The sequence below is a fragment of the Indicator indicator genome, chromosome 7 (assembly GCF_027791375.1).
Source record: "Indicator indicator isolate 239-I01 chromosome 7, UM_Iind_1.1, whole genome shotgun sequence".
Lineage (NCBI taxonomy): Eukaryota > Metazoa > Chordata > Aves > Piciformes > Indicatoridae > Indicator > Indicator indicator.
In genome coordinates, this window is record NC_072016.1 from 12,680,231 (window position 1) to 12,708,138 (window position 27,908).

General features: G+C 56.4%; 3 protein-coding genes across 3 annotated transcripts in view; all 3 read right to left on the bottom strand.

Moving 5' to 3' along the window:
- Window positions 1–4,415, bottom strand: PYROXD2 (pyridine nucleotide-disulphide oxidoreductase domain 2). The gene is made up of 16 exons (XM_054382366.1): window positions 4,259–4,415; window positions 3,824–3,843; window positions 3,519–3,612; window positions 3,366–3,439; window positions 3,108–3,254; window positions 2,818–2,971; window positions 2,519–2,580; window positions 2,308–2,405; window positions 1,742–1,883; window positions 1,516–1,650; window positions 1,342–1,414; window positions 1,075–1,231; window positions 786–940; window positions 540–646; window positions 313–433; window positions 1–71 (listed from the first exon to the last, which is right to left on the bottom strand). The coding sequence occupies exons 1-16, from the start codon at window positions 4,413–4,415 to the stop codon at window positions 1–3; spliced, it is 1,767 nt and encodes a 588-aa protein (XP_054238341.1).
- Window positions 4,416–5,663: 1,248 nt separating this feature from the next.
- HPS1 (HPS1 biogenesis of lysosomal organelles complex 3 subunit 1) lies at window positions 5,664–10,327 on the bottom strand. The gene is made up of 16 exons (XM_054382367.1): window positions 10,238–10,327; window positions 10,002–10,139; window positions 9,792–9,934; window positions 9,465–9,573; window positions 9,108–9,268; window positions 8,923–9,025; window positions 8,560–8,629; window positions 7,682–7,869; window positions 7,431–7,607; window positions 7,294–7,355; window positions 7,043–7,165; window positions 6,875–6,940; window positions 6,534–6,678; window positions 6,323–6,436; window positions 6,100–6,182; window positions 5,664–5,826 (listed from the first exon to the last, which is right to left on the bottom strand). The coding sequence occupies exons 1-16, from the start codon at window positions 10,325–10,327 to the stop codon at window positions 5,664–5,666; spliced, it is 1,935 nt and encodes a 644-aa protein (XP_054238342.1).
- Window positions 10,328–11,333: 1,006 nt separating this feature from the next.
- The window catches only part of HPSE2 (heparanase 2 (inactive)), a 113,963-nt gene continuing 97,388 nt past the window's right edge, over window positions 11,334–27,908 (bottom strand). Inside the window, exons 8-12 of the mRNA XM_054382096.1 lie at window positions 27,049–27,155; window positions 25,911–26,025; window positions 12,700–12,845; window positions 11,581–11,727; window positions 11,334–11,499 (exon numbers count right to left, since the gene is read on the bottom strand). Coding sequence (XP_054238071.1) covers window positions 11,334–11,499; window positions 11,581–11,727; window positions 12,700–12,845; window positions 25,911–26,025; window positions 27,049–27,155 — 681 coding nt within the window. The remainder of the gene's footprint in view (window positions 11,500–11,580; window positions 11,728–12,699; window positions 12,846–25,910; window positions 26,026–27,048; window positions 27,156–27,908) is intronic.

Here is a 27,908-nt window from a genome sequence, read left to right on the forward strand (position 1 = left end):
TCACAGGCGCCTGAAGTCCTCGAGGGCCACTTGGGCAGCATTGCGCCCTGCTGCTCCCATCACTCCTCCTCCTGCAAGCGAACAGAAATGAGGAGTGGTGGGCAGCTCCTCCAGACCCAGGAGATGGTGCCTAGTTCTGCACCAGAGGAGCTCCCTCACCTCCTTGCTCATGCAATGCAGAGAGGGGAGTGGACACCTCTGCCCCATGCTACCCTTGCACCTCTTCCACGTGTCACTGCCCTCTTCCTGCAGTGCACCCCATTCCCCCCCCTCCCCTTGCCCCAGGAAAGCCCCAACTCCCAGCCCTCTTACCAGGGTGGGCTCCACTTCCACATAGGTACAAGCCAGGAATCGGGGACCGGTAGCATGAGTAGGACGGTGCTGGCCGGGTAAAGTACAGCTGGTCCAGAGACATTGCTCCATGGAAGATGTTCTGTAAGCAGAGCTTTGCATGAGCTGTTTGTGCTTGACACAGGGCTGTATGCCCGCCAGCACTGGCAAGGCACTGATGCTCAGAGCTGAGCTTGCATGGTACCCACCCCACCAGGCAGCCCAAAGATCCTTTCTAGATCTGGTGGTGTCAGGATGTCCCTGCCTACCACAGATGCCTTGAACCCTGGGGCATAGTCTTCGATGCAGTCAAACACTAGAGAGGGAAGGAGGGAAGGCAGGTTAGAGGAACATGGTGGCTGGCCCCTGAGCAGCTCCAGGGTGGCTCTGCAGTCCTGGTGTTACCCAGGTCTGGGCATGCATTATGTACTCATGTCCTTGTATGCATTTTGCACCTGTGTCTGCATATGCATTTCTGGCCTCCTCATCCCAGGGCCGCCCACCCGCCAGTACAGAGGGGGTGTACTGGGTGAAGAGGGACACAACGTGGCAGCCATGTGGGGCCAGCCCTGGGTCCAGTACCGAGGGGATGCAGAGCTCGATCATGGGCCTGAGGGAGCAAGGAACTATCCATCAAGGCAGAGAGAGACCCAGCCATCCAAAACCTCTTCCCTCAGTACCACCCACTATGGGCCATCCTGCCCCTTCCCCAGGGCACTGAGGTGTGCCAGTGCAGGCTCCTACCTGCTGGAAGGGTGCCCATGGGTGGCCTCAGTGAAGGCCTGGTGCAGGAGATGGGTGCCCTCGCAGTTGAGATGGATGGAGCACTGGTGGTGGGGCAGGGGCTGGCCATCACGGGCATTGGGGGCAGCCAGAAAGTTGGGCAAACGATCAACTGCCACTGGGCATAGGAGGAGGGAATGGGGAGAGCAGGATGCAGCTTCTTACTGAGTCTGGTGCCAGTGTCCCTTCAGCGAGGACAGCAGCAGAGATGGACCCACTGGTACCTACCGTTGATCTTGGTGACAGGGGAGCATGTGTCAGCCTGCCGTATGCGCTGCACAAAATCTTTTGGCAGCTGCTCCTGTGGTGGAAGATGCCAGCACGGAGGCTGGCTGTGAAGAGGCACTGCAGCTGGGGGGATGCCATCACAGCAAGCCCCTACCAGCCCCATGTGTGCCGTACCTGGGGAACAAGCTCCAGGAAGGTGATTTGTGGGGAGGCATTGGACAGCACCAGTTTACTCCTCACCTCTGTCCCATCCTGCAGAGCAATGCCCTGTGCTTGCCCGTCCCTGCCCAGCAGCACATGGCACACTGTCTGGGCAAGCAGAGGAAACAGGACTTCACCAAGAGCATCCCCACGGGCTCCAGGCTGGCCAGGCAGCTCCTTACATCCAGATACCCTGTACCTTCTCAGCAAAAATGTGGGCTCCCAGGGCAGTTGCTGCACAGGCGATGGCTTGGGACAGGGCCCCCATCCCACCGGCCACATAGCCCCAGGCACCTTGCTGTCCCTCCAGCTCACCCATCACATGGTGTAACAGCACATACCTGCAGTGAGAGGACTCCAGGTTAGCCACCAGCCAAGGGGATGGGGGTGTCCGCTGCATGGATATAGTGAAGATGGTGCCATAGCTCCCATAGATGGAAACCACACCATCTTGTAGGATGCCAGCTCACCCACAGGGAGCAACCACCATCCAGGATTTGACCTGGCCTGAGGACAGAGGTATTCAAACAGCAAAGGAGCAGGTGAGGACAATTCAGGGGAGCCAAATGGCAAGGATAAGGGGCAGTCCCTTGCTCATCCCCACCCCTGCCAAAGGCATCCCAGCAAGACTGAGTGGGCAGCAGGAAGGAGAGGCAGCACGGCAAAGCCTGGGATGCTGGGGTGCAACAGAGCTAAGGAGGTGCTGGCACAGAGAACAGCACGGGGGTGGTGCAACCATGAGCTCTTGGGAGAAGGGACCCTCACCCACTGCCAGGAGTGTAGGGACTGGCCATGGCTCCAATCACTGCGTCAGTAGCCAGAGTTGCCTTCAGGGGCTCTGACTCAAACCACTGATCCAGGATCTGCCTCAGGAGAAAAAAAGAATGCCAAGTTCAGGGTGGGGAGCTTCTGCAGCACTCTCACAGGCAGGCAGCAAGGCAGATGGTGGTTCCACTATGCTGTTGCCAGCACTCACCTTGGAGATGGGGGCTGTGAGCACCTCGTAATAGTGGGGCAGTTGCCAACCCAGCATCCACCCTGGGATTGGAGAGGTGGTGTGAGACTCACATGGCTGTGCTGGAACCAGCTGCCCCTGCCCAGCTGGGTTTGGGGGGTCAGGCAGCAAGACCAAGGTGGACAAGCCTGTCAGAGCCTGCTAACCCAGCTGGGGCTCCTGAGCAGCCTGTGCCCTGGGAAAGGGCCACTCTGCATCGTCCTCCCCAGGTGTGGGCAAACACCCATTGCCACCAGGGTTTCCCGATATCCCAAATGTACCTGCCTGCAGCAGGGGCTGCAGGGCTCGCAGGGCCCTGAGCCGCTGCAGCAGGGAGCCCTGCCTCAGGGCAGCTGTATCCACTGGGGGGACATCCAGCAATGGGTCCAGGGCTGACACCAAGCGTCCCATGAACGCTTCATATTCAGGGTAAGCCTGAGAGAGGACAGAGAGGGGACAACAGGGACTGTGCCATAGTAGGTGCAACTCCACCCAGGAGCATCCTTGTTGCTCCATAGGCAGGGCAGCCCTTTGGGGGCTTTGCTGTGCCTACAGCACAGCCTCACCATACCTGGGCATCCTTCTGGGAGAACTGGGCAATCTGCTGCTGGGTCTGGGCCATATCATGTCCCAGCAGGAGGGAGCGAGGTGAGCTCTTGTGCTCTAGTAGTGGGGTGAAGGAGTAGGGGTCCCGTGGGAGCACCCTCAGACCATGCCGCTGTGAGACAGGGACAGCAGGACTCACCCTGCAGGGACAGCCTAGCAGCAGGCTAACCCTCCCAGTATGCTGAGAGATGCCAGCAGTGGGGTGAGGGATGGGTGCTGGTACCTGTAGCTCCAGCTCAGTGTAGATCTGTGGCCGCAGCAGGCTGAGCAGGTACGAGGCGCGGGAGAACTTGAAGCCTGCAAAATGTGGGGCAGTGTAGGGTGCCTGTGCTCAGGACTGGCCAGGGGTGGAGGGACAGGGCACACACAGGGCTACCTGGCACAATTTCCTCTGTGACAGCTGCACCACCCAGCACATGGCGTTTCTCCAGCACAACCGTGCGCACCCCTGCCCGCTGCAGGTAGGCAGCCTGTGGGGAGCATGGCATCACACTACCCATCCCTCCAGGTGGCAGACGTCCTTGTTGCCTCTTGCATGTGGTGCTCCCCTCACCAGGGAGGGCCCTCAGCCCCACACGCACTGCCACCAACATCTTCCTTTGCTCATGGCGCAGACCCTCCCCGGTCCCCCGTTGTTCCCCAGGGATGGAGAAGAGACAGCACCACACTCTCGGTACTTACTGCCACCAGCCCGTTGTGTCCTGCAAGGAGAGAGGGAGGTTAGCAGAGTCCGGCAGCAGGGCAGTCCCACAGCACAGGGCACCCTGGTGTACCTGGGGCACAGAGGCTGCCACAGCCCCTCAAATAACGGAGTTCTGCACAGAATGCAGGTAACAGAGAACATCCCTGCCTGTCCTGACTGCTCCGACCCTAACGGCGCAGCAGAGTGGGACAGAAATGCCAAGGCTGTGCCCTGCGTGCTGGGGGGTTGTGATGTGTGCCTGGCCGTGTCAGACCCCTGCAACCTTCCTGTCACAAGGCGCATGCCAATCATCTGCAACATACCCAGCATGGCTGTGGTCCCCACCTGCCCACTACCCCCCTGCCTGCTTTGGGGAGAGGGCAGCTGGGGGTCTCCGCGGCTCCCCACAGCCCAGCACCGGCTCCCTGTGTTACCTGCCCCGATCACCACTGCATCGTACTCCCGCTGCAGCAGGGATGCAGCCCCGGCATGGGCCAGCCGCGCTCCCGTAAACCCCGGGGTTAGATACCAGCCCCGCAAACAGCGGCAAGGGTAGTCCGTGCCCAGCCATGCCCGGAGCCCTGCTGCCATCGCCTCGCACTGATCGGCCGCGGCTGCCCTGCGCCCAGCAGCCTGGACTTTGCTTTCACGGCGGAACTTTTCCTAGGGCTTCCGGGCACGGGAAGGGGGCCAGGGCAGGGGACGGCTTGGCGCAGGGCTGGACACCGTGCCCTAGGCTTGCGGGAAGGCTGGCCAGGACAAGCGCACGTACTGAGCGCTGCCCCAACAGCTCATGCTGGCACGACTTTGCTGGCAGCTTGCAGAGGGTGCAGATACCAGCCTCAGTGCTGAAAAGCCAACAGGGTCAGATCCTGGGTGGTGCTCAGCAGGATGACAGGTCCTTCCCAGCCTTTACTCCGGGAAGGTGCTGGACAGGCAGCCAGGGGCCTGAGAGTCCCTCCCCAGCTCCTGTTCTGCTCCAGAGAGGCCCCAGGGCAGGTGGCTGGAGTGAAAGGCCAACAAGCACTGCAGGGCAGGGGAGCTGGAGCCCCTTCGAGCACAGCTCTGACAGCAGTGGGAAAAAGGGCAGCTTGGGGGTGAGCTTGGCCCAAACCAAGCACTCTTGCTCAGAAGGGCAAATTCTTGCCCAGCAGGACAGAGCAAAGGCTCTGCCGTGGTCCACTGCTCCCTGAACCACCCGTCCTCAGCCTCAGCAAGCAGCAGAGTCTGAAAAGGGCCAGTGTCTGCCAGAGTCCCTTGGGGATGGCCTCATCCCCAGCTATGCCCACGGGGTTTGCACATGCGCTGAGCCCACACATGCCTAGGAAACACATAAGGTGGCTTGGCTTTACTCCCTGTTCCCAGCTGAGCTCCACTCTGCAGCTGAATGATGCCTGAGAGTCTGAGTGTGGGGAAGGAGGTGCAGGACAGGCTGTACTCCTCCAGAGCATGCCAAGCTCCTGTATTTGGGGATGAGGGAGGAGAGGGACACACCCTGGGCCATTCCTCCATGCAGACCTGACAACACTGTTTTGTTCTCTGGCCAAAGCCTAGTGGCAATGCCAGGCCAGTGATATAAATCCTGCTTTGGAAATGTATTTTTCAGCAAGATGGTGATTTGCCAACTGCCTCTCAGCCCCATTTTCTGATTGTCCTTGGAGGCTGATGGGAAGCGAGGAGGCAGGCAGTGCTAGCCCCAGACAGGCTGGAGGAAAGGAAGGCTGCCTGTGCCTGCCTGCAGACACAGCCGACAGTGTGCAGACACCCAGAAAACAGCCCAGGTGCTGGGCATACCCAGTCACCCACTTTAATCCTGGTCCTGAGGTAGCTGGAGCCAGCTCAGAGCAGAGGGATGCGGGAGGGCTCCCAGAGGCGCCGGGCTAAGTCACAGGCCTGCTGGACCACAAGCTCGGAGGGGATGATACCCAAGTGTACAGTCAGCAGCTCATAGCACTTCACCATCTCTGCCTGGTGGTTCTTGCTGTAGTAACGCAGCAGCTTCCTGGGGAGGAGAAGACAGGGGGCATGGAAGGCACAGTGCAGACTGACACCCTCTTTCTAAACATCTTTCCCCTAGGAAGTCACTGGCAAGGACATCCACCAGTAGGAGCGTGGCACCAGGCTGGGGAGAGAGGCTGTTGTAACCCTGGTAACACCACACCACTGGTACCTCTCTGCAGCAATGTCCTGGCAAAGACAGCATCACTCGTGGGGCCCCCTGTGCTGGCAGAGACCTGGGCTCTGGTGCCAAACCACAGGGCTGAGGATTGCTCACCTGTAGTAGTCTACTGCCAGCATCCCAATGGGAGCAGAATCATCGGAGAGAACTGGCACCTCTATCACTTCCAGCTTGTAGCCCTGGGGAGAGATGAGAGCAGAGGGCAGGAGCAGAGAAGAGACTGCCAAAGAGCCAGAGCTGGCTGTGCCTATAGCCCTGCTCTCTGTCCCCAGCAGGTGCCAAGGGGAAGTGGCTCAGCCCTTTCCTGGGCCCCACGTACCAGCTCATTCTCAAACCAGAGGAAGTAGGAGCAGCAGTAGTCACCATCCTGCACCATGAGTGTCGTGTAGCCCTTCTGTAGATATCGCCGGGCCAATGCAATCAGGGACCAGACCTGGGAGACAAGGAGCACCTGAAGCCTGAGCAGAAAACCATCCAACCATCATCCCCTCCTGTGGTCCCCATCCCACCCCCAGCCTCACAAGCAGTACCTTCCTCTTGATGAAGGTGGCCAGGGGTCCCTTGCCTAGCTCTGAGCTGGACTTCTCTGTCACGGTGAGTGACGGTGCCATCATCTGCCCAGCTGTGCGGTCCACATAGATAAAGTGCACCAGGCCAGGAAAGTCCTCCAGGTACGTGGGGTGGGTTAAGGGTGTCTAACAACTTTGATGGCCTTCCAGGACAGTCTCTGAGCCTTGGGGAACCTGCTTCTGCCTACTACCCTCCTCCCCTTCAGTCTGCTGCTGGGCAGACTGAGTCTCACTCCCACCTCTACTACCTTCCTCGGGATCTCTCCTGGCCAGGCCAGGGTCCCAGCTGCAAGGACGGGTATGACACCATGGTGATATTGCGCCTGCTCTTCACCAGCAGGAAGTCCCTCCAGTCCAGCAGCTTCTCCCTGACAAGAAGAGGTGTGGTGAAAGGTGTGGACCCACCAAGTGCCAGGACATCTGAGTATGGGGCAGCCCCCCGGGGATGCTGGCCACCTGCATGTACTCACCTCATGAGCTTCTGCACGCGGGCCCGCAGCCCCTGGGACAGGCTGTGGCTGGGGGAGGCCAGGAAGAGGCGGCGGTACACAGAGCAGAGCTGACGCTTCACGTTGGTCACTGCCTGCAGCAGCCTAAGCCAGGAGACAGATGGCACTGAGATTGGCCCCTGCTGCCCAGAGCCTCAGGGATGTTCCTGCCATCCCCTGGGCTGGGGACTTTCCCTGGCCCTGGAGACTATCACTGGCCACCTCATACTCACTCCAGGGAGTTTCTAGGTTCACTCCGGGAAAATATCTTGTTCTTGAAGTCTGCCCAGGAGTTCTGCAACTAGAGAGAGAGGGCTCAGCATTGGGCTGTGGGGACAACAGGACAGGGTCTTCATGTCTCCACTCCCACCTGAATGTCCTGCCCACTCAGTTTCTTCACAAATTTGTCCATGCGCTGCCGAAGCTCTGCTAGGAATGGGTAGGAGCGTGGGGATCCTGCTTCTGGCCCCTCTTCCAGCTTCCTCTCCAGCACCAAGAAACCATCCAGCAGCTGGTACAAAGTGATGGCCACCTGGGTTGTGGGGCCCTGCCAGGGAAGGGAAAGGTGGGTCAGCCAGGAGCAAACCAAATATCACTTCCCTCACCTTACAGGCAGCTCACCTTGGTCAGGAGGACAAGGGAGATGCCTGGCCAGAGCGGGAGGCAGTGCATGGTGTGTGGCAGCAAGGGGCAGTAACCTTCCCGCAGGTTGGCATCCAGGAAGATTCTTCGTGGGTTTGAAGCTTCAGGGACAAGAGGCCCCAAGGTCTGCAGCAAGTCCTCTGCTATCTGGAGAGACAGGGAAGATGCTCAGTGCCCCAGGAGGATGACACAGGCTGCACCAAGCCAGGATACTCTAGAGAGACACAGCAATGCCCTGAAAGCTGCAACTCAACATGAATCAGAGAGCTGGAAGAGCCACAAAGCAAAAGATCAGCAATGAGGCAAGTGCCCAGGGATCCCAAATGAACAGTATACAGAGGGGAAACTGCTTGAAAAGATGCAAGTAGTAAACATCTTATGCCAAGGCCAGCACTTATTTGCAGAGCTGCAGAGAGAAGCAGCCCAGAAAACTCAGAGGCAGCAGAGGGAGACACCACACTGCTCTGAGGCAGCCCTGACCCCTCTGTGCTGACAGCTCTGGGTAAGGAGACCATAAAGCAATGCCCCAGAGAGGGTGGTGAGAGACCTCACAGGGTTATACTCAACATGGGGAATACCAAGTGCATCTCCAGCCTGGAGCACCCACAGCTGCAGCCCAGCAAGGGATCAGTGATGAATACCAGAGATTGCGAAGAGCACCAGGACAGGCTGAGGAGTGGATCCCTTGCTCACCTGGATGTCTGTGGAGTCCGCCTCCCCGGTGCTCAGCATCTCAGCACCCTCTAACCAGCTTTCACTGCCTGAAGGGAGCACAGCAGGTCATCTTCCCTGCAGTCCTGGAGCCGCCACAGGGCTGGGAAGTGTGGGGCAGGGCTGCTGGCCAGCTGAGCACTCACCTGTGCTGTGCTTCCCTGGCGAAGGCTCAGGTGTGTAGTAAACCTCTGACACAGACTGATCGTCTGTGTCCTGATGGCAAGAATGTCTACGTCAGTGATGGGAATGATGGTGGCAGCCCAGTCAGCATCCCACACTGCAGCTCCCGATACCAGGGACTCACCTGATCATCCAAGTCCTTCTCCACAGTATTGTGGGAGCCAGGACCACTCACAGGAATGCTCTCACTTCTCTTGGGTCCCTGGAGGTGGACATTCCCTGCAGAAGGCTTCCAAAAAGAAGAAAAAAATGAATCCTTGGCTGCCAAGGCATGACCCTATGGGGGCATCCTTACCCACTGCCCCTCATGTCCTGCTCTGGAGCACCTGAGGGCCAAGCTCTTCCTCAGCATTCTGGCTGGGGTACAGGTCCTGCACCAGGAGGATGAGGACGAGCAGGTCGGCAGGGCGGATGGAGCTGGCATTGCGGCTGCAGGCCAGAAAAGGGAAGGGTCAGCTGGGAAGGCAAAGTGGTTGCCTTGGGAGGATGGCAGAGCCAGAGCTGGTCTCACCTGGAGTAGAAGGCCAGCAGCTTGGTATGTACCAGGAGAAAGGCATGGCCCACCTCATCCCCACCACGCTCAGGGCTGGTGTTGATGTACTGCACCACCTGCCGCTCCAGGAACTCGATGCACTGCTCACACAGCTGAGGGTGGATCAGCCGCTCCACAGCCTAGGGTGCAAGTTGTGGGTGAGGCTGCTGAGCCCTCTAGATTCAGTCATGAAGCCCAACGGCAGGTCTGAGCTGATTTCTCCAGGGAGGAAGACCTCAGCCCAGAGCTGCAGTCCACATGCCAGGACTCCATACAGACTCACACCCCTGGGAGGCCCTGAAAGGTCCAGGGCAAAGGACACCCAGGGCACAGTACCTCCACTGCAAAGCTCTGGTCCTCCTCCCGCAGGTGGCTGTAGGTCTCCAGCAGGCCTCGCAGCAGGCTCCAGACACGTTCCCGCTGCTCCGAATCAGCTGGACGCAACCTACAATGGCCACAGAGTGTGAGTGGAGAGCCAGTCATCACCTCCCAGGGCGGAACAGGTACCCCAAAACCCTGCTGCAGCCCAGCAGACAGAGTCCTGCTGCAAAGAGGCAGCAGCTTGCAGACACCCACTCCCAGCTGCCCAGGGCTACATGAAGACAAGCACTGGGCAGCTGCCCTGGCACTGCGAGCCCCGTGTGCCAGCCTGCGTATACTCACTCCTTGCGGACCAGGTGGGAGTCAAGCGCAACCAGACCGTAGTGAGCCTCCACCATGCGCCGCAGCACAAAGAGCGTCCGGCGCAGGTCGTCCTCACTCTCTGTTCCGTCACCATTCACCGCGATGTACAGGCAGTCCCCAAACTACAAACGGCAGGGGGGGTCAGGTGGGTGTCGGCCGGAGTGCCCCGATGCCCGGTGCTGGCCCTACCATGTGCAGAACGTGGAGGTGCTGCTCATGCTCGGTGGTGAAGCAGGTGTAGGTGTCAGCAAGCTTCTCCAGCAGTGCCGCGCAGGAGATGATGAGGGGGGCGAAGAGGGTGTTGAGGCTGTCCTCCAGCGCCGGGCCCTAGAGCACACGCTCCCGAGTCAGCGCCCACGCGTAACCGTGCACCACGCACCCCCTCCCCTCACTCTGGCCGCCCCGTCCCGCCTCACCTGCCCGACGTGGGGCGTCCGCAGCCGGCGTAGGAAAGCGGCATCGGCCCAGTAGAAGAGCAGCTCGGCCGCAGTGCTGGCGATCAGGACACACCGCATGGCCCGGCCCGGGCAGCGGCGGGGGACACCGGGACCGCGCGGCTCCGCCTGCCCCGCGCCGCTTCCTGCTCCGCCGCCACGCGTGACCGCCGCGCGTGACCACTGTGTCCACGCGCGCAGCGCCCCCGGCGGCCCGGCGCGGCCCTGCACGGCAGCGCCCTGCGCGCCGTCACTGCCCGCCCCGCTCCGCGCCCCGGTCCCGGTCCCGGCCCCGGCCCCGGCCCCGGCCCGTGGCGGACAGAAGACAGCGACGCGGTTGACAGCCCAACTTTATTGCACCTCCAGTAGCGCTTCGGCACTTCCCGGCTGCCCCCGCCCGCGACACTGCCTCTCTCCCGGGCAGGACACACTCAAGCACCGGAGGGTACCGGCGCTGCCTGCCGGCCCCGCCTCCCGCCGCTCCCCTCAGCTCCGGGAAGTATAATTTAACTGTCTACTTTTCCAGCCGCCGAACCTCGAGCCCCGCCCGCCCGGGGCGGACCCCGGCGTCCGTTCTCCCGTCCGCAGCGTCCCCGAGCCGGTCCTGGCCCGGCTGGCGGCAGCAGAGGGAGCTGCTTCCATGTGCTTGCTGCGCCGCCTGGGAAGGTGCAGAGGAAAGCGGGACGAGCTGCTGGCATGGGCATCCCGAGGGGCAGTGGACGGCCGCGGGGTGGGTGCTCATCCTGGGGTATGCCAGGGCTCAGCACCCCACCCCTCCCCAGCAGCCGGTGGGCACCAGATCCCAGCTGTTTCCTGTAGCCTTTCAGGATGGATCATGGCAGGCCTGCAAATCCACTGTTGCACTGCTCCAGCAGGATGGTGGCCATGGCCAAATGAAGCTCTGTGGTCACAGGGTGGGAGAAGGTGCCAAGCCAGAGAGCAACCAGGGTGCAAGGATGAGGGCATGGCATGGTGCCTGCCTGGTGTGGCCCCACTGGGAGGCTGTGTGGGCTGCCAAGGAGGCAGCATGTCCTAGGGAAGGCATAAGGGCAGGAGCGGAGCTGGCAGGTCCATTCTGGGCCAAAGGCTATCGGTACCGGCAGGCCAGAGCATTCACGTTCTTCACCACATAGAAGCTCATGGTCAGAGGGGGGATGACAAGGGTGCGGCCAGCCCGCAGTGGACGAGGCTTTAGCTCAGGGAGGGTTCCGTCATCTACCATGGCTAGTGGCTGCCCATTGAGCTGGACCAACCTGCAGGAGCAAGAGAGAGTCAAGGTGGTGGCATCACATATGGAGCAGCAATGGCAGCCCCACTGCCAGCACTGCACTTACTTGGAGTGGAGCCCATCCTTGCCATAGGGCTGCAGCAGGTACTGGTGGACAATCTTATCCCGCAGTGTTCCTGCCAGCTTGATTTTCTTCCGGGAGCGATGCAGGTTGATGATGTAAAGGGTGATGGACCCTCGGACGTAGTTGTGACTGCAGTGGGGAACGGTAGGAGGTGAGGGACACATTGGCACATGCTCTGGGCCCATTGCCTCCAAGAAGTGGTTTGGGGGTCTCTGTGAGGGATGTCACCATCCCAGCTGCCTCACCACAAAAAGATGCCACCTCCCCATCACAAAGCCCAGCTCTACAACCACACCTTTCCAATCTCCCACTTACTTCCTCAGCCAGGAGTTACATGGCTTGAGGGGGTGCCCTGCTGGTGTCTGGAACTGGGGGGTGATGGTCCCAGGACAGCCCCTCCAAGGCCTCGTATGAAGGAGGCTGAGAATGGAGATGAGCTTTGTGCACAAGTGGTGTCTGCTCTTGCTGCTCCTGGCACCTAACTGACAGGTCCAGACACTGATCTCTCTGTCCCTGCCTAATCAGGCAGCCCCAAACAAAGTCTATAAAGCACTTTGCACCTGTCAGTTACTGGACAAGGTTTCCTACCGAGCTGGAGGCATGTTGAAAGCATCTGGACTGTGTAAAGAAACAGACTCTCCTCCTCCACAATAGCAACTTGTGTCTGTGGAGGAGGTGACTACCCCCCCACCCCTCTCAGGCTTGCTGGGGCGCTTTCAAAGACCTTATCAGCGAAACAATAACCAGGCTGGGCTCCCCAGCAGCGAGGGCGGGCAGGTAACCCGACCGACCAGGGGCCCCTCGTGTGAAATCCACTCCCTTGATCTCTGCTGCTGGGGCTGCCCAGCGGCCACCACACCAGCCGCAGTCAGCCTTGTTCCCAGGCGCAGGCTGGCCACGACTTTCATCGAAGGCATCACCATTCCCTGCACACTCCCTTCACTGCCACAGCAGCCAGAGCAGCACCTGAGGGACTCCCCTGGGAAGCCAACCTGCCTTGCCATAACCAAACCCTGGGCTCTTGCCCCAGGACGGTCCCCACCTCCCAGGCATCCTGCTCACGCCCCCATTGGAGCCCTCAGCCTCCCGTGCTCCACTTACTTGTGGTAGCTGGTGCAGTGAGCGTAAATGCGGAGCTTGTCACGAATGACCCTGCCAGGCCGGGGTTTCCTCTGCAGACCAGCTACATGGATTGCCAGCACCTTGGGACCGATGAGGCGCTTGTAGAGCAGGGACAGCCAGTAGTCCTGGGGGGCAGAGGGGACAGTCAGCAGCACAATGGTCCCTCTGACTCACAGTGGGAGTGGGCAGGAAGGGTGTTAGGGTGAAATGTTGAGTGCCAGATGTCTGCCTTGGGGTGAGCTTTGTTTGTGCAGTCCAAGCCAAAATGGCATTGCTGCTTCCAGGAAAGATATTAAGACAAGAATACATTGCTCTGCCCATGCTGAGAGATGCTGATACCTTATAAAGGAGCTCAGCTTTTGGCAAGGCTGTGGAGTGTGGAGACTGGCATGGATGCCCTCACACATTCCCACAGATCCAAATGTAGGTATGCCATGGATGTGCATACCAGCTCCAGCTGAGGCACACAGGAAGGTGACGTCCCTGGAACAGGCTGGTCACCTCTTACATGAGGCTGGAGCACACCAGAGCTCTTCCATGCTCTCCATATCTGTTCATGGCACACTGGCTTTGGTGAGGGTGCTCCACTCCTCAGAGGTATTTCTCCTGTTTTAAAACCTCCTGTAGAGTGAAGCACCTCCAAACAGCACAGGGAGGACAAGCACTCAAGAAGTAGGAAACGTGCAGCCCCTGCACACATGCATCAATGATGCAGCCTTTAATTACGTCACCATATACTACTTTGTCCCACAGAGCATGGCCTTGCTCCGCACACAGGATGGGCCCCAAGCCTGAAGGGGAGGTGAGGCTGTGCGGTGATGGTGACAGAGGCTGCTGCCAGCAGGGCCTCCCATTCATCCACTGCAGAAGCTGGGAGGTGTGTGGTAAATGAAGCAGGGGTGTGGGAAGGGAAAGGGCAGGTTCAGGCACTTCCCTGCCATCCTGCAGGATGGGGTTCTGCTCCATGCACCCTGGGTGATGCTGGGGTAACGGAGCCTCTCATGCTGCTTCTCCGGGTGCTGCTGGTGGGTGCACTGAGCACCTTTGCACACATGAGATCTCTGGACTGCCCCAGGGGGACCATGTGCCCCAGGGCAGTTGGGATGATCCCTCATCCCCATGAGCAGCAATTGTCATTATGGCACCAATGACTGCTATACCTGGCAGCACAGTAAGAAGGGCTACTCATGTGAAAAGGGACAGATCAAGTACCCTGCTTGGGGAGGCACAACAAAAGCTCTGTGTGGTCTGCCACCCCAAAGGGGCACGTGTAAGGAACAGGGTGTCCAGGGGCCCAAGCTACAGGGCAGGGGGTCAGGTAGAAGCATAGATCCCTCATGAAAGTACAGGTATCCACCCCATGAAGGGGAAGCCTTCACACAGCCCCTAGTTACCATCCATTTTGAATGAGGAGGCCAGCACATGAATCACAGGGCAGTGCTGCAGCAGTGACTGGCATGAGGTGAATACCCACGAGCCAGACCAGACTGCTGGCTCCATCCACTCTCCAGCCCAGTTTAGCAGAAGCTGACCTGTTCCAGCAGCCCTGAGCTAGGCTGGACTAGTGAAGGGAGGTCCAAACCCACTTCCCACTTTCTGGGTAAGCTTTTGCTGGAGGAAAGGCTGCTCCCAGTCAAAAGCATAGGGCTCTGCACCACACAAGCCTGGTAACTGTCCCCCATCCAAACCCCGGGCCCTAACAGAGATGCAAGATTGAAGGGAGAGGCTTGTGCACCTGGAGGAGGCTCAGCTTACAAGGATGAAGCTCCTGGGGAAGATGAGCTCAGTATCACAGATGCATGCTGTCCTCAGGCATATGCTACCACACTTGCTACTGCTGGGCAGTGGTGCTGCCCTGCACCCTGTGGATGTCCCTGCCTATACCATGCTGCAGGGGCTGTGTGAGCCTCCCCTCACCACGTGAAGGAATGCCAGCCCACCTTGACTGGGTTCACAGCAGGGGAGAGAAGCAGTGCTGGGTCCCAGTGGGCCACACTGATTACCTGAGTTTATGGCAAGGCCAAAGGTGAGCTCAGATACAGTGTTTAGCCCCACAGTTGAGAGCTAAAAATACATGAGTTCAGTGCTCTGAGCTACCTCTCAGCTGAGGCTCTTAGGTCTTTCTAGCAGTTCCCTGGGGTTTCTCACCTTTTTTCTGTATCTCCACTGACAAGATGCTACTTTTGTTCACAAGTTATGGGAGCAATAGAGGCCAGGGACTTCATGACCACCCTCGAAATTTCCATATTGGTCTCAAGAGCTGTTCTGCAGAGGGCTTGCAATGGCCTCGTCACCACAGGGAGCTGACACCTGCATCTCCAGCCTCCAGCTGCCCACCCACCCCTCTAGGCAGGGTGGTCCTCAGGGGTTTGTTGCTTTGACTATTGTGTCCTTCCAAGGCCCAGGAGAAGCAAGGTTTGCAATGTAGGGGTACAGAGAGCAACTCTGCAATCTGCTCTGGTTGCTGCCAAATCTCACATCCCGGTTCTTCCCAAGTGTGCTCCTGCAGAACTGGAAGAACTGAGTCTGGGACTTCTACAGTGGTGGCTTACAGGCAGAGCTATGCCAATCACCATCTTCTGGGCTCGGCACAAGGACAGGTCTCTGGGAAGCATTTGACACGTTTTGTGAGCTTCTGATCCAGCTAAGGGTACACATCTTTTCTGAGAAAAAGCATGCAGACGCCACGAAACAGCTAAGGCAGTCAGCAGTGAAGTAAGGTGAGCTGTTCTGCAAAGTGTGAGATGACCTCATCTGGGAGAGCAGTATTTCAGCACAGGCCAGGGCAGCACAAGGACCAACCTCTCCATCTGCAAGAGGTGAGGAGAAAGCAGTGATTTTACCTTGCCTTGTTGGCAAGGCTACTTCCAAATTCTCCATTTCAAGAAGGATGTGGAAATACCAAAGAGAGTTCAAAGGAGGGCCAGAAAAATGACCCAGGGCTGGAAAAGGAGTCATCAGCACCAGCCTTGAAGCCCTCGAGCCTTTCAGCATACTACAGGGGAGCACCGCAGACAGCTGCAGCTTTTCACGTCATCACAAGCCCACTCGCAGCGGGGGCCAAAATCATGTTACTTGCAATAAATTACCAGGAGCTGGTGACACTGAGCATTTGGATGATGAATTACACACACATTTACCATGATAGAAACAAACCTGCAGAGTGTGGGCACTTCCCCTACCTAAGCTGGTGCTCTGGGAATGCTCCTGCCACTGGCATGAGTGAGCCCCAGTTAAAATCACACTGGGGCTGCTGGGCACCTGCAGCTACTGGCTCCTGTTCAAAAGCTGACCAGCTTGGGAAGCTGCTGCTCTTGAAAGCCAGCTTGGCTACAACCAGGGTGGCTTTTCCACTTATCAGTGACCCTGGATCCCTGATAGTAGCTGGCACCCCTTCACACATGGCAAACTGTGTGAGAGTGGTGCCCAGGCAGGCAGCATCCACATGCCTCTTGCAAAGACAAGTGCTTGCCTTGCAGCATGGTGCCCAACATCTTGGCAGAGGAAGCCCCAGCAATGCCCAGGGAGATGCATGGCTTCAACCAGTGAAACCACAGAAAGGATTTGGATTTTGGAGTCATGGAGTGTTCCTGTTGTGAAAGCTGAGCCAGCAATACAGCTGTAGTGGTAGAGGAGGAACAGCAGACAGGAATCTGATCCGCTATTAGTCCCTTGGGAATCAAGGGAGCTTTCTTGCTTTAATTATTTTGCAGGCCATTAAGCAGTGCTGCCACTGCAGCCCTCAGCACTGCAAGCAAGGAGCACCTGGAGATAGAGCCAACCTGTGCCTCAGGAGGTCTCCTAGCTGAGACCCCTGATTTATGGGCAGGAAGGTTGCTTATCTCGAGTAAACTGATGTGGAGCACTCAGGACAGCTGTATCTTCTGAGCCCCATAGAGTCAGCAGAGACCCACAAGCTTTCTACTAGACAAGGAAACCCCAGAGGGTTCCACATTTCAATCAATTGCAAGAGTTTTCAGAAATTTCAGCTTTTGGAAACAAGGCAGACCGTCAGACAGACCTATTGACCAGACCCTAGAGTCTCTAGAGCCATCAGAAACAGTGCAGGAGCTTATCCCTACACTCTCTCCTAAAGGCAGCAAAACAGCTTTAAAACCCACCTGAGTTTGTTCAGTTCTGTGCTGAGAAGATGGTGCCATAACCAGAAAAACGGAGTAATGGAGCTGTAGACCTTCAGCCTCCTGGGGGCTTTACCTGCCAAAGGCAGCTGAACTTCAAATGAGCAGGCTGCTGACCCCACGATGCACAGCTTCCTGGGGCATGGCTCTGTGTCACCACCAGCAGCAGCTGTCTGCTGCCTGCCCTCCTCCTCTTCCTCTTGCTTCTTTCCTCTTCTGAAGCTGCCTAAGCTCATTTTTCTGTCCCTCAGGCACACTCAAGTTTCAATGGCCTGTTACAGATTGCTCCATTTCTCCACCTTCATCTGCATTTTCCATAGTCCAAGCAACGTATGGAGATAAGGGCTGGCTGGTCTGCCTTCCCATACAGCACAGGACAGAGGGCTTTGCTCTTTTATCCCTCTCTTGAGCCTGATGGTTCATTTTTGGCAAAGGCATCTTCCAGAAAAGTAGTGATTGTGGTTGTGAGGGCTTGGAGGGACGGAGAAGCCGCCACTTCCCAGGGAGTCTGTTCCAGCGGTTAGACATCCGCACTGTTAACAATCCCACTCCTTATTTTCAACTCGAATTTGTCTGGCTTCAGCTTCCAACCAGTGGTTCTCATTCTTTCTCTTTTTTCCACTAGATTAAAGAGATCCTCAGCATCCAAAGCTTCCTCCCTGTGGAGGTTCTTACATCCTGTTCAAGCCACGGCTGATCGTTCCTTCAGCAAGGCTGGACTAATGCTGCTTTTAACATTATCCCTGAGTTTTATGTGCTGCTTGGGTTGTGGGAGTTTGAGGCTTTCTCACCCAAATCCTGTGCTAGGTCCTGTAACAACCAGGGTGGGGAAGAGCCTCTCCCCAAAGGGGACATTAGCAGAAATCAAAATGATCAGCCCTGAGGATGGGCACTGATGCTGTCCTCAGGAGCTCATATGCACCCATCCTCAGGCACATGAGCTGTTTTCCATTTTGCATGTGCACCTTCCCTGTGTGGAAGTCCTGAAGAGCTGAGAACTTAGCAAGTATTCTCCTACAATATTTGCTACTGTACTGGGGGAATTTGAGGTCTGCCCTGAGCACCACGGAGGACACTCCAGAGAAGGTCTATGAATGGGGAACAACACTCTTCCTAGACTCAAACAAGGGGGCTTCAGGGGGGCTAGGCTGCCAGGAGCCAGTGGTGTCAGCTGGGGAGGATGGGTCAGTATGTGTGGAGATGCCACAGTGACCTCTCTGCTCTGTCCACATAGCCCTGCCTCTCTCAGGCAGGACCCTTACTTTGATCCAGGCACCTGTGCCTATGAAAGGATTGGCCAATGCTGCCCAGTTTTAGCCTTGGTCCCTGCAGGTGCAGTCCTTCGGAGCTGCTGACATCTCTGCCTGGGCACTCATTGCTCTCCCCATACTGCTCCTCTTCCTTCCTGCTCTAACGGCTGAGAATGCCTCACTTCACATTGCTCTTTCCTGTATTGCCTTATGCCTTCATATCTTTCCAGCAGCCTTTTCTGCCAGCAAGTGGTCTATGGCTGAAGAATGACACGAGGAACTGCCAGTCCCACACTCCACTGCCTTTCAGCTAAAGAGTGAGAAGAAGTAGGCACAGCAAGGGAGGACAGTGGGACATTAGTTGGGGAGGGAGCAGCTCTGTAGAGCAGAAGAGTTGCTGCTGTGGCTGCATCGTGCACCCTATGTGGGGGCTTATGACAGGCTGGCTCCTGTCTGGCTGTGTGGACTAAATAGGTACTTGCGCTTGGGGAAAGGAAAATAGCTCATGTTTTACAGCAGGTCTGCAGTAAGCCCCAGGGGGACCATCAGGAATCACAGAATCAACCAGGTTGGAAAAGACCTCAGAGATCATCAAGTCCAACGCATCACCTAATACCTAACACCTCCTGACAACTAAACCATGGCTCCAAGTGCCATGTCCAATCTTTTTTTGAACACCTCCAGGGATGGTGACTCCACCACCTCCCTGGGCAGCACATTCCATCAGCCAATTACTCTTTCTGTGAAGAACTTTCTCCTCACCTCAAGCCTAAACCTCCCCTGGCACAGCTTGAGACTGTGTCCTCTTGTGCTGCTGCTGATTGCCTGGGAGAAGAGACCAACCCCAACCTGTCTACAACCTTCCTTCAGGTAGTTGTCGAGAGCAATAAGGTCACCCCTGAGCCTCCTCTTCTCCAGGCTAAACAACCCCAGCTCCCACAGCTTCTCCCCATAGGGCTTGTGCTTGAGACCTTGTTGCCCTTCTCTGGACACATTCAAGTATCTCAATGTCCTTCTTAAACTGAGGAGCCCAGAACAGGTCACAATACTCAAGGTGTGGCCTAACCAGTGCTGAGTACAGGGGAAGAATGACTTCCCTGCTCCTGCTGGCCACACTCTTTCTGATGCAGGCCAGGATGGCATTGGGCTTCTTGGCCACCTGGGCACACTGCTGGCTCATGTTCAGCTGGCTGTCAACCAGTACCCCCAGATCCCTTTCTGCCTGGCTGCTCTCCAGGAGAGTTGTTCCCATCTCAAATAGCCTACTAATATGTGCACCCATGGTCTTGGAGAGTAGCATCCTCATCCACCAGTGCCAGCAGCACCACAACCTCTGTGTTTGGGCTGAGCATCATCCTACAGGCCAGGGTTTCCACCAGCTATGCCAGCAGCACAACCCACCAACTTCTGATGAGCATCATGTCTTCCCAGCCTTCAAGCTGCTGCACCCTTTGCTCAGTGTCTCTCCCCTGTCTCTGGTCTCTTGTTTTTTTTCTCCACCATGTAGAAAGATCAGTGGCATTAAGGTAAAATTCCTGCTCTGGGAGCAGCAGCCACAGTAATCCGTGCTGGGCACTGGTGGCACCGAGGGGACAGACACTGGGAAAATGGCAAGTGGGTAGTGGCTCCTGCCTACCACTGTCCTTTGCTAGCTTGCCTGCACCTAATGGCCTCCATCTTCTTGGGGAGTTGAGCAGACTGAGAAACAGCCAGACCTCTCTTTTGTCATCACTTCTCCCTAATAGGGTCCAGGTGATAGAGGCCATAGGAAGGGAGCAGAGCTGCCAGATCAGAGGGCTTGGAAACCAAATGCAACTTCATTGTTCTTTCCACCATAACACTACTACCCAATGCTCCACTGGTAAGCACCAACCCACCCTGGGAAGAGTCGCGGAATCACAGGACGGATTTGGTTGGAAGAACCCTTCAAGATCATCTAGTCCAAACTTTGATCCAGACATGCAAAGTCTTACTGTCTGACCTCTTCCACAACCCCAGAATGGCTCTGTCACCAAGGTGGGCAGGTCTGCCACTGGCACTTTTACCTCTGGGAGACGTAAGCAGTAACTGTTTCCATCCTTCCAAGTACAAGCTGTTGCTGCTGGTCCCAGACAGAATGTGTCTCTGCCCCAGTCTCTAGTGCAGGAGGAACATTCCAGCTCTGGGTTTGCACATGTCCCACAGCTCTGGCAGGTGGGTGGCAGAGCTGCTAGCTGCAGCATGGCTTTGATGTGTTTGAGAGTCCAAGCATACACATTTCAGAGACTTTTTATAGTGCACTAAGAGGGAAAGGGCCCTTAACTCGCTGTGACAGCAAGCAGAGTTGAGACGCTTTAAATCTGTCTCCTTGTTTGCAGGATAGAATGAGTCTCAGAGCAGACTTAGAGCTCCTGGAAGGCTGAATGCAGTGAGGATAAAAACAGAAGAGGATGCTGTGATCCTGAAGACATGGTATGATCGTGGCTGAAAGGACAAGGCAGTAAAGGATGCCTTGCTCAGACCTGCTTTAGGTGCTCATGCCAAGGCTGGCTAGGAGACAGCAGGGCACCATTTCCATTCTTCCCTTCAGCAGGCCATGCTCCAGCTGATATGTCCTGGAAGAGCCTTCCCCTCACGTACACCTGAACTGTCTGGGATGTCATCCCTCTTTGCCACAGCCAGAACAAACATTCTGTACAGACAGCTCCTGCCCATCCTCTCCTTTCCCACTCCTTCCCCATCTGCAGGCGTGGCTCCAGCCAGCACCAGTGTTCCAGTGTGCGGGGCAGATGGAGGTGCCAGACACCCGCACAGCAGATTTATGGTCATCAGGAACAGTTTCCATGTGTGTGTGAGCTCCATTGGACCTGGTCCCTCTCCCCACCCTGTGTCACTTCTGGGCTAGGGGCCATGCCTCTGCCTGTGTGGCACACAGCACACCACAGCCCAACCTGGCCACCCATTCCTTGACACTGACCCCAAAGCCAAGGGTCCCAGCGAGGGGGAAGAGCTACCCTTGTCAGCTCAGCCAGCTGCGTGTGCGCATCACGGTGACTCAGTGCTGGGCGTGCAGATGGGCCAGCACAGCAACAGGACTGAATTCCCCCAGCCCCGTAGCCAGCTGGCTGTTCCTGAGGGTGAGAGAGCACGCACTTGCAGGAAAGATCCATACGCTTCCCTATGGATGCCAGGACTCCTCTTCGCCTATGGATATTGCCCAGCCGAGCAGCTGGGCAGCCACTGGGTGAGTGGACACAGGCTTGGGGCTGGGAACAGGTGGAAAAGAACCTGGCCCCTTGCAGCCTTGGCCTGGGAAGGGCCCCCTCCCATGCAGTGCAGGGGCGGAGAGGCACTGTCTGGGGAGATGGCTGGGACCTCCAGCTGCAATTAGTGGCGCCTCCGGCCAAGCCAGCTCAGCTCATGAGAGTGCTGGTGAGCATGTATGCACGGCAGGCAGAGGACCTGCTCCTGCCCCTGGCATCCAGCACGGCACCTTGCCAGAGGGCTCCTTGCCTCTGTGTATCCAGAGACCAGGGGCTTAGCCTATGTCCCACTGGGAAGGTGCTTGGGACAGGTAGGGCAGGCGCTGTCAGTACTAAATCACCAGGCGTAGTCCAATGGCATGACTCACACCACGGCTCTGCCTTAGGGACCCCAGGGGGTGCTGGGGATGGTACTGAGCTTGTTCACAACAGAGCTTTTATGAAACCTCAGGTAGGAAGCAGACAGATTCCTAAGGACAGACCAAACCTGAGTCCAGGATCCTCCCTCCTCCAAGGCAGGCAGTAACTCTCCCATCAAGTTCTTCAGTGCTTTTGGTTTAAGCAAAAGAGATGAAAAATCACCTGCAGCATCCAAGCGTCCAACCACAGCACATCAGGCACAGACCTTCGCACTGCTGTGATGCTTTCTCAAGGACACCATCAATCCACAGGCAATATCATATTGTCTTCTACTACCACAGCTGAGCAGGCAGTCCTGGTTGTCACTTCACCCTCTGATCCCTCTGGCCTTTCTCATGCTGTGTGTGAAACTCATGCACAGAAAGGAAGTTTTAGCACCTATCTACACCAGGAGAACCCAGTACCTCACTGTCCACAGTCTTTAGGAGAAAGTCCAAGAAAACCACAGCTATCAGGAAATGGAAGTTTGGATTTCAGCTTTGGATTTTCCATGAGGTTTGTGTTGCTCAAGCTCTGCCTAAAAATATGCCCATTTTTATCCATGCATAAGTATAACCTCACAGCACTGTGCATTAAGGAAGCAGAAATCATTACCAAGGATGGATAAAAAAAGAGGCTAGTGCCGCATGGAAGAGCACTCAGAAAGGTCTTTAACATGCTCCTACAAATTGAAGATAAAAGCTCAGACCTACCTGAGGGTCTCTCCAATGAAATAAATATATTGCATCCCTCTGGACTATTTCAGAAAGATATTAAGGAAAGAGAGATGGAGTATGTATGCTGCGTGCCTGAAATGAGCCTAGAGCTACTAAACGCCAGAACAGCATTTGAAAGGCACTGCCCTGTGAAGGGTGAATATTGGCACTGCTTCTGCCCTTCTTTCCTCTGCTCCTGACTCTCACACACATGTACAGGTGGATTTAGGTGCAGGTAGGCAGCCTGACATACCAGGGAGAGACTTTATTTGAAGGGCTTTTTAAGCACAAGCCCTGACTATTATACAGCTGGCTGCTTCAGTCACTCAGGAAGAAAAAGCACTCCAACCATACATGAAAAAGTTACCTCAAAAATAACAAGGCATTAAAACACTTGAGCTCAGCTGCATTAAGGTCAGTTGGAGCATTTCTGTTTCCCAGCCTGATTACATCTGTGATAAAGCCAGGGAACTTCATGTCTCCCACTTTCTTCAGCAAAAGAAACCACATTCCTCAGATCTGTACCTGGAAGGAGGCTCAGATAGATGGCCTCACCTTCCCCTCCAGCAGCACCCATCCCTTGCATGGGATTTCGATGGCATCACCTCTGAGGAGAGGGTAGATGGCAATTCTGGCAGTTAGGACAGGCACTCAGAGCTGCTCCTTCATGGGTGGAGGACCTGTGTGGGGGCACAAAGGCTGTGTGCCCCTTGCAAGATATCCCAGAAACCACAAGACGCTTCATAGCTTGTGAACCACCTGTGTGTAGAAAGCCCAGCAGAGCCATGACCATCTCACTAATTTCACCATGAAGCTGCAGTGCTGCTGGGCCTCACTGCTGTCACCTGAGGTCATTTTTGGGGAGCCAGACTGCATTGCACTGACAAGCCACAACAGTGCAAAGCCAGGAACAAGCCAACTTAAACCTCTGCTTTCAAGGATTCACTGCAGCCCTGCTTGCAAGCAGCTATTCCCAGGTACTCCTGCATTTCCCACCAAAACGATCAGAGTTTACGAGTTTATTTGCAAGCCAAACCTAACCCTCAGAAAACACAGAGCAAGCCCCACCAGGCTGCTTGGATTTGCTGCCCAACACCCATGCCCAGAGAGAAGTCATGCTCTCTGCCTGCCCAACACACTGGTACCCCTCACTAGTTCACAGCATGGCCCAGGACAGTGACTATTACTCTGACACTTATCAAGTGGTGCAGTGATTTGTCTGCTCCTTCCCCTGTATGTGACCCCCCAGCACTGCAGTCCTGGGGGAGGGGCAGACAGAAACATGGTGATTCAGAAGCTGAGACTCCCACAGAAGTGCCCACCAAACAGCATCCCTTATCGGCATTCCCCAGTCTCCTGACATGGCACTCACACCACATTTTAAGAGCTTTCCTATGCCGTCAGTTGCAACATGCCCTAACAGAGACAGTACTCACATAAGCAAGACCAGCAGCATTGGAGGGGCCCAGCTGAAGGACAGGGAGAAGGGAATGTGTGACAGCAGCACAGTGCTCATATTACTTGGTTTTAAACGGGAAGCTCTTTAGCACCAGGATGGAAGGCTGTATTTGCAGCATTCCTGGACCACACAGGAAACTCTCCCTGGTCCATATAGCTACCTGGCACCTAAGAAAACCTCTATAAAAGGCTCATCTTCAGCTCAGCATTCCAAAACACGCAGTCCCCTTTAGCTGACAAGCAGAGATATAGGCAGTGGCAGAGGAGGAGGTGTAAAGGCTGCTAAGGGGAGTCTAGCCCCGGCTCTCCGAGGAGCTGCCAGCCGAGCCACGATTGATGCTGCGGCGGTGGGGCCCTCCTCTCAGCAGGCAGCTGCCTCACAGCCAGCCGGCGTGCGGAAACCTCTTTGTCCTGGCAGCTAATGAGCAGATTGTATTTCACAGCACCGCGCTGCTGCGAAGGGACAGCCAGTGGCTTTCATCTCCCTGATAGCTCCCACGGGAACAGAGCGGCCACTGCCCTGCGGAGCAGGTCACAGTTGGGTCTTGCTGGGCTTTTTGGTGTTGGCAGCTTTTAAACTGTCAGTTTGCACCTGACCATGGCGCTCTTATACCACGGGAGTGGAGTAAAAGGGGTTAGGGAAGCACCCACTGGAGTTTGTGCAGGAACATGATGGAAGTTGTGGGATCAATGCTGAAGCACGTGAGAGACTGAGGAAACAGCCACCGGGGAGGTGGCAGCTAACTTATTGGGAGACATCTTTAAAACAACAGCAAAAGCCACTTTAAAGACCTCCACTGGTTGTTCTGGGAGAGCTGTCCACGGCATACTCACTGCCTCTGTGTGCCCCAGCGGCCAGAAGCTGCCCGGCACCCTTCCAGCCAAGAGCACTATGTTGCGCCAGGGAAATTGGCTCTTCAGAAGAAATTCATCAAGTGTTTGCCCCAGGCTCAGATTCATATCAAACAACGTTCAAAGCCCCCCAGGCTCTCCCCATCCCGGGCTCTCAGAGCTGGCAGGTACATTTGCTGGAGGAGTGCATGCAGGAGCAGCCCAGGGTCCTCCAGGAGATACCTGGAGCAGCACAGGCTGGGGACTGTACTCTCCTGCTCACTGGTTTTGCCTCTGGAGCCACCCGCCAGGCCATGCTGAGGAGGTTAGCGCAGTCCCCACATCACCAGCACTGCCTGCATCCTCCCCCACCACTCAGAGATGCTCTCATGAGGATGCTGTTTTCATCTGCTGAGTAGGTAGAGCTGATCCAGACATTGTTCCCTTAGCCTCTGCCCTGCTGCAGCCACCTGCCAAGACCCCAGCACAGCATCAATGGCAGGTTGGCTGTGGCAGGGCTGTGCACCTCTCCAACACATATTCCCAGCCTGCTGGCATGACTGCTTGGTCAGGGACCCATAAATCCCTTTCAGGGGAGATGTGAAGTACCCAGCTGTTCTGCCAGGCTCTTCGCTTCTGTGGCAGCACAGAAAAAGGAAACCTGCTACTTTTAACAGGGTTTTCACATGATTTCTTTAGCAGCACCATGTGAGGACCTCTATTCCTTGTAAAGCCAGGAATGTCCTTGAAATGCCCTCCACCTCAGTTTCTAGAGATGTGAAGCTGGGTGCTGATCCTCCAGCCTGGCTCACCATTAGGGATCTGGCTGCCCGCTCCATGCTGTGTATGATGGTCCTGCCACATCCCTTCCTCCTTCTGACTCCACAGTCCTTGCTGGCACCCCCTGGCCACACCAGCCTCCTTCCCATGCTACTGACCCTGGGCACTAGATGAAGTTGCAGCTACAGAGATACTTGTCTCCCACCCACCTCCAATATGTTGTGTTTGACATCAGCTAACATCTCCTATTAACACTGTAAGAAACAGATATGGAAGAATTTCAAGCAGAGTTCATACAGGCTAGAAGGAAAGAATTGTCCTGCTCAATGAGTGGGGAGAAGCCAGTGCCAGCACAATAGCCCCGAGCAGACCTACCGGCAACGGGTTGAAGTTCTGGTCCACCAGGTGGTTGTGGCCATGGTCAAGAAAGGAGTGCCGCACCACCACATCAATGCCCTGGCTGGCCAGCAAGCCCAGTGTGTTCAGCCACCTGGGGATGGAGGGAGCAGAGTCAGGACACCATGGGGACACAACCTGGCCCCAGTGGCACAGCCATGCTCCAGCATATGGCATTGCTCTCACGTACACAGCCCAGTGTCTGCTCCCAGCACCTGAATTGCAGCCTTCAAATGGTTCTGTGAGCTGGCTATTAACCAGCTCCTGCTATCCCTGCCCTGGCAAACCTGTAGGCCTCTCCTCTTACCTCAGCCACCTCTGCCCCAGCTGTGCCCTGCTTGCATGTCCCAACACCCTGCATGCAACCCAGCAGGGCAGCACTGTGCCCAAAGCCTGGGGAGATCAGACCTTTGCACTGCCTTATCTCCTCGCACTCCCCAAGCAAAGTTTTCAACCCCCACGGCCTGCCACAGCCCTGCTACCCTGGGTATGCCTATGTGCTTCCCCACGAAGCATGAGGGAGATCCTTCCTCTGTGATCACAGCTAGCTCTGAAGATCTGAACTGGGGCTTTGCAGCAGAATGTCTGTGCCACAGGGCTGTGCCACAGAGCTGTGCCAGTAGACAAGCCCCAGGAGCCAGGAATGGCTGTGGCTTCAAAGCAGAGAAATGGTTTCCACAGCAGAGCTCTGCCAAGTGCTTCCCTAGGCAGGTGCCCCAGAACAAAGACATGCAAGAGCCTGTGGCTGCAGCCAGAACCAAAAAGCCTTAGGGTATCAAAGCTGGCATGCCCAGATCACACCTCCCTTCCATGCCCATGCCCTGTGGGCACACCATAGGTTCCAGTGTGTGATCTCATGTGGTTCCAGCCTTTTTCTGCTTCCCTGGCAATGCCAGAGTCTGGGTCACCTACAGGAAAGCAGCGCTAAGGAGGGGTAATAGGAATGCTATAGAGAAAATAATGGTGCCCAGGCTGCTGGGCAGTATTGAGGAGGTACAGGTGAGGTCTCTGGGCACAGAGCAGGCCCTCCTCCAGCTGCAGAGGCTTTGCAGCACCCAAACCCACAAAGCCCACGGGGATGGCAGTGCCCTGGTGCTGGTGAGCTGGCACAACTCACAGGAACCCGGCCGCATAGGAATCGGAGAGGTTGTTCATGCCTCCAGCCGAGGTCGCACCAACACCTTCCAGCCAGATCTTCTTCCCTGGTGTGTATGTGTTCACTACCTGTGCGAGAGATGAAAGCAACCAAAATGACTTTCACAAACCTACAATGTAAAGCCAAGGCAAACAGCTCCTGACCCTGGCATGATCACCAGCTGTCTTCAGCATGGCTAGGGGGCAGAAGTCTATTCCTCTCTCTCTCCTCACTGCTGCATGTCCTCTACCCATCTTCTGGTGCTGCTCCAAACATGCCCTCCCAAACATGCTCCCATGCTCCCAAGCCCAGACTCTGTTTTTCCCCATGGTCTCCCCATGCATCCATCCTGCAGGCTTTCCATGTCCCCATGTAAGGTGGCTGCCAACCACAGGGAACACCCAAGCCCCAATGGTTCTAAGGCATGGAAGTGCTGAGACACCTTACTGGAGACACACAGAGGAATGCTGGGCACCCAAGAAGAAAGCAGGGGATGCTCCCAGGTGTGGGAAGAACCATGGCTGAGCCGGGGCTGCTTTGCCACCCAAGGGATCTCTGGCACAGGCAGGACATGCAGGTCTGAATAAGTTGGCCCACCCCTTGCTAGTCTCCAGTTGACAGCACAAACACCTGTGAGATGCCAGGTGGGACAGTAGGGCTTGGATGGTCAGAGCTGACCTCTCCCAGCATGAGCAACCTCCAGCACCACAATACGCTCCATCCTCTCTCCTGCAATCCCACTTCTCCAGGCCAGGCAACTAGCTCCCACGACCAGATGTCTGCAAACCCAGCGGCCCAAGGAGAGCTCCACACAGCCTGATGGATCCTGCCCCATTAGTGAG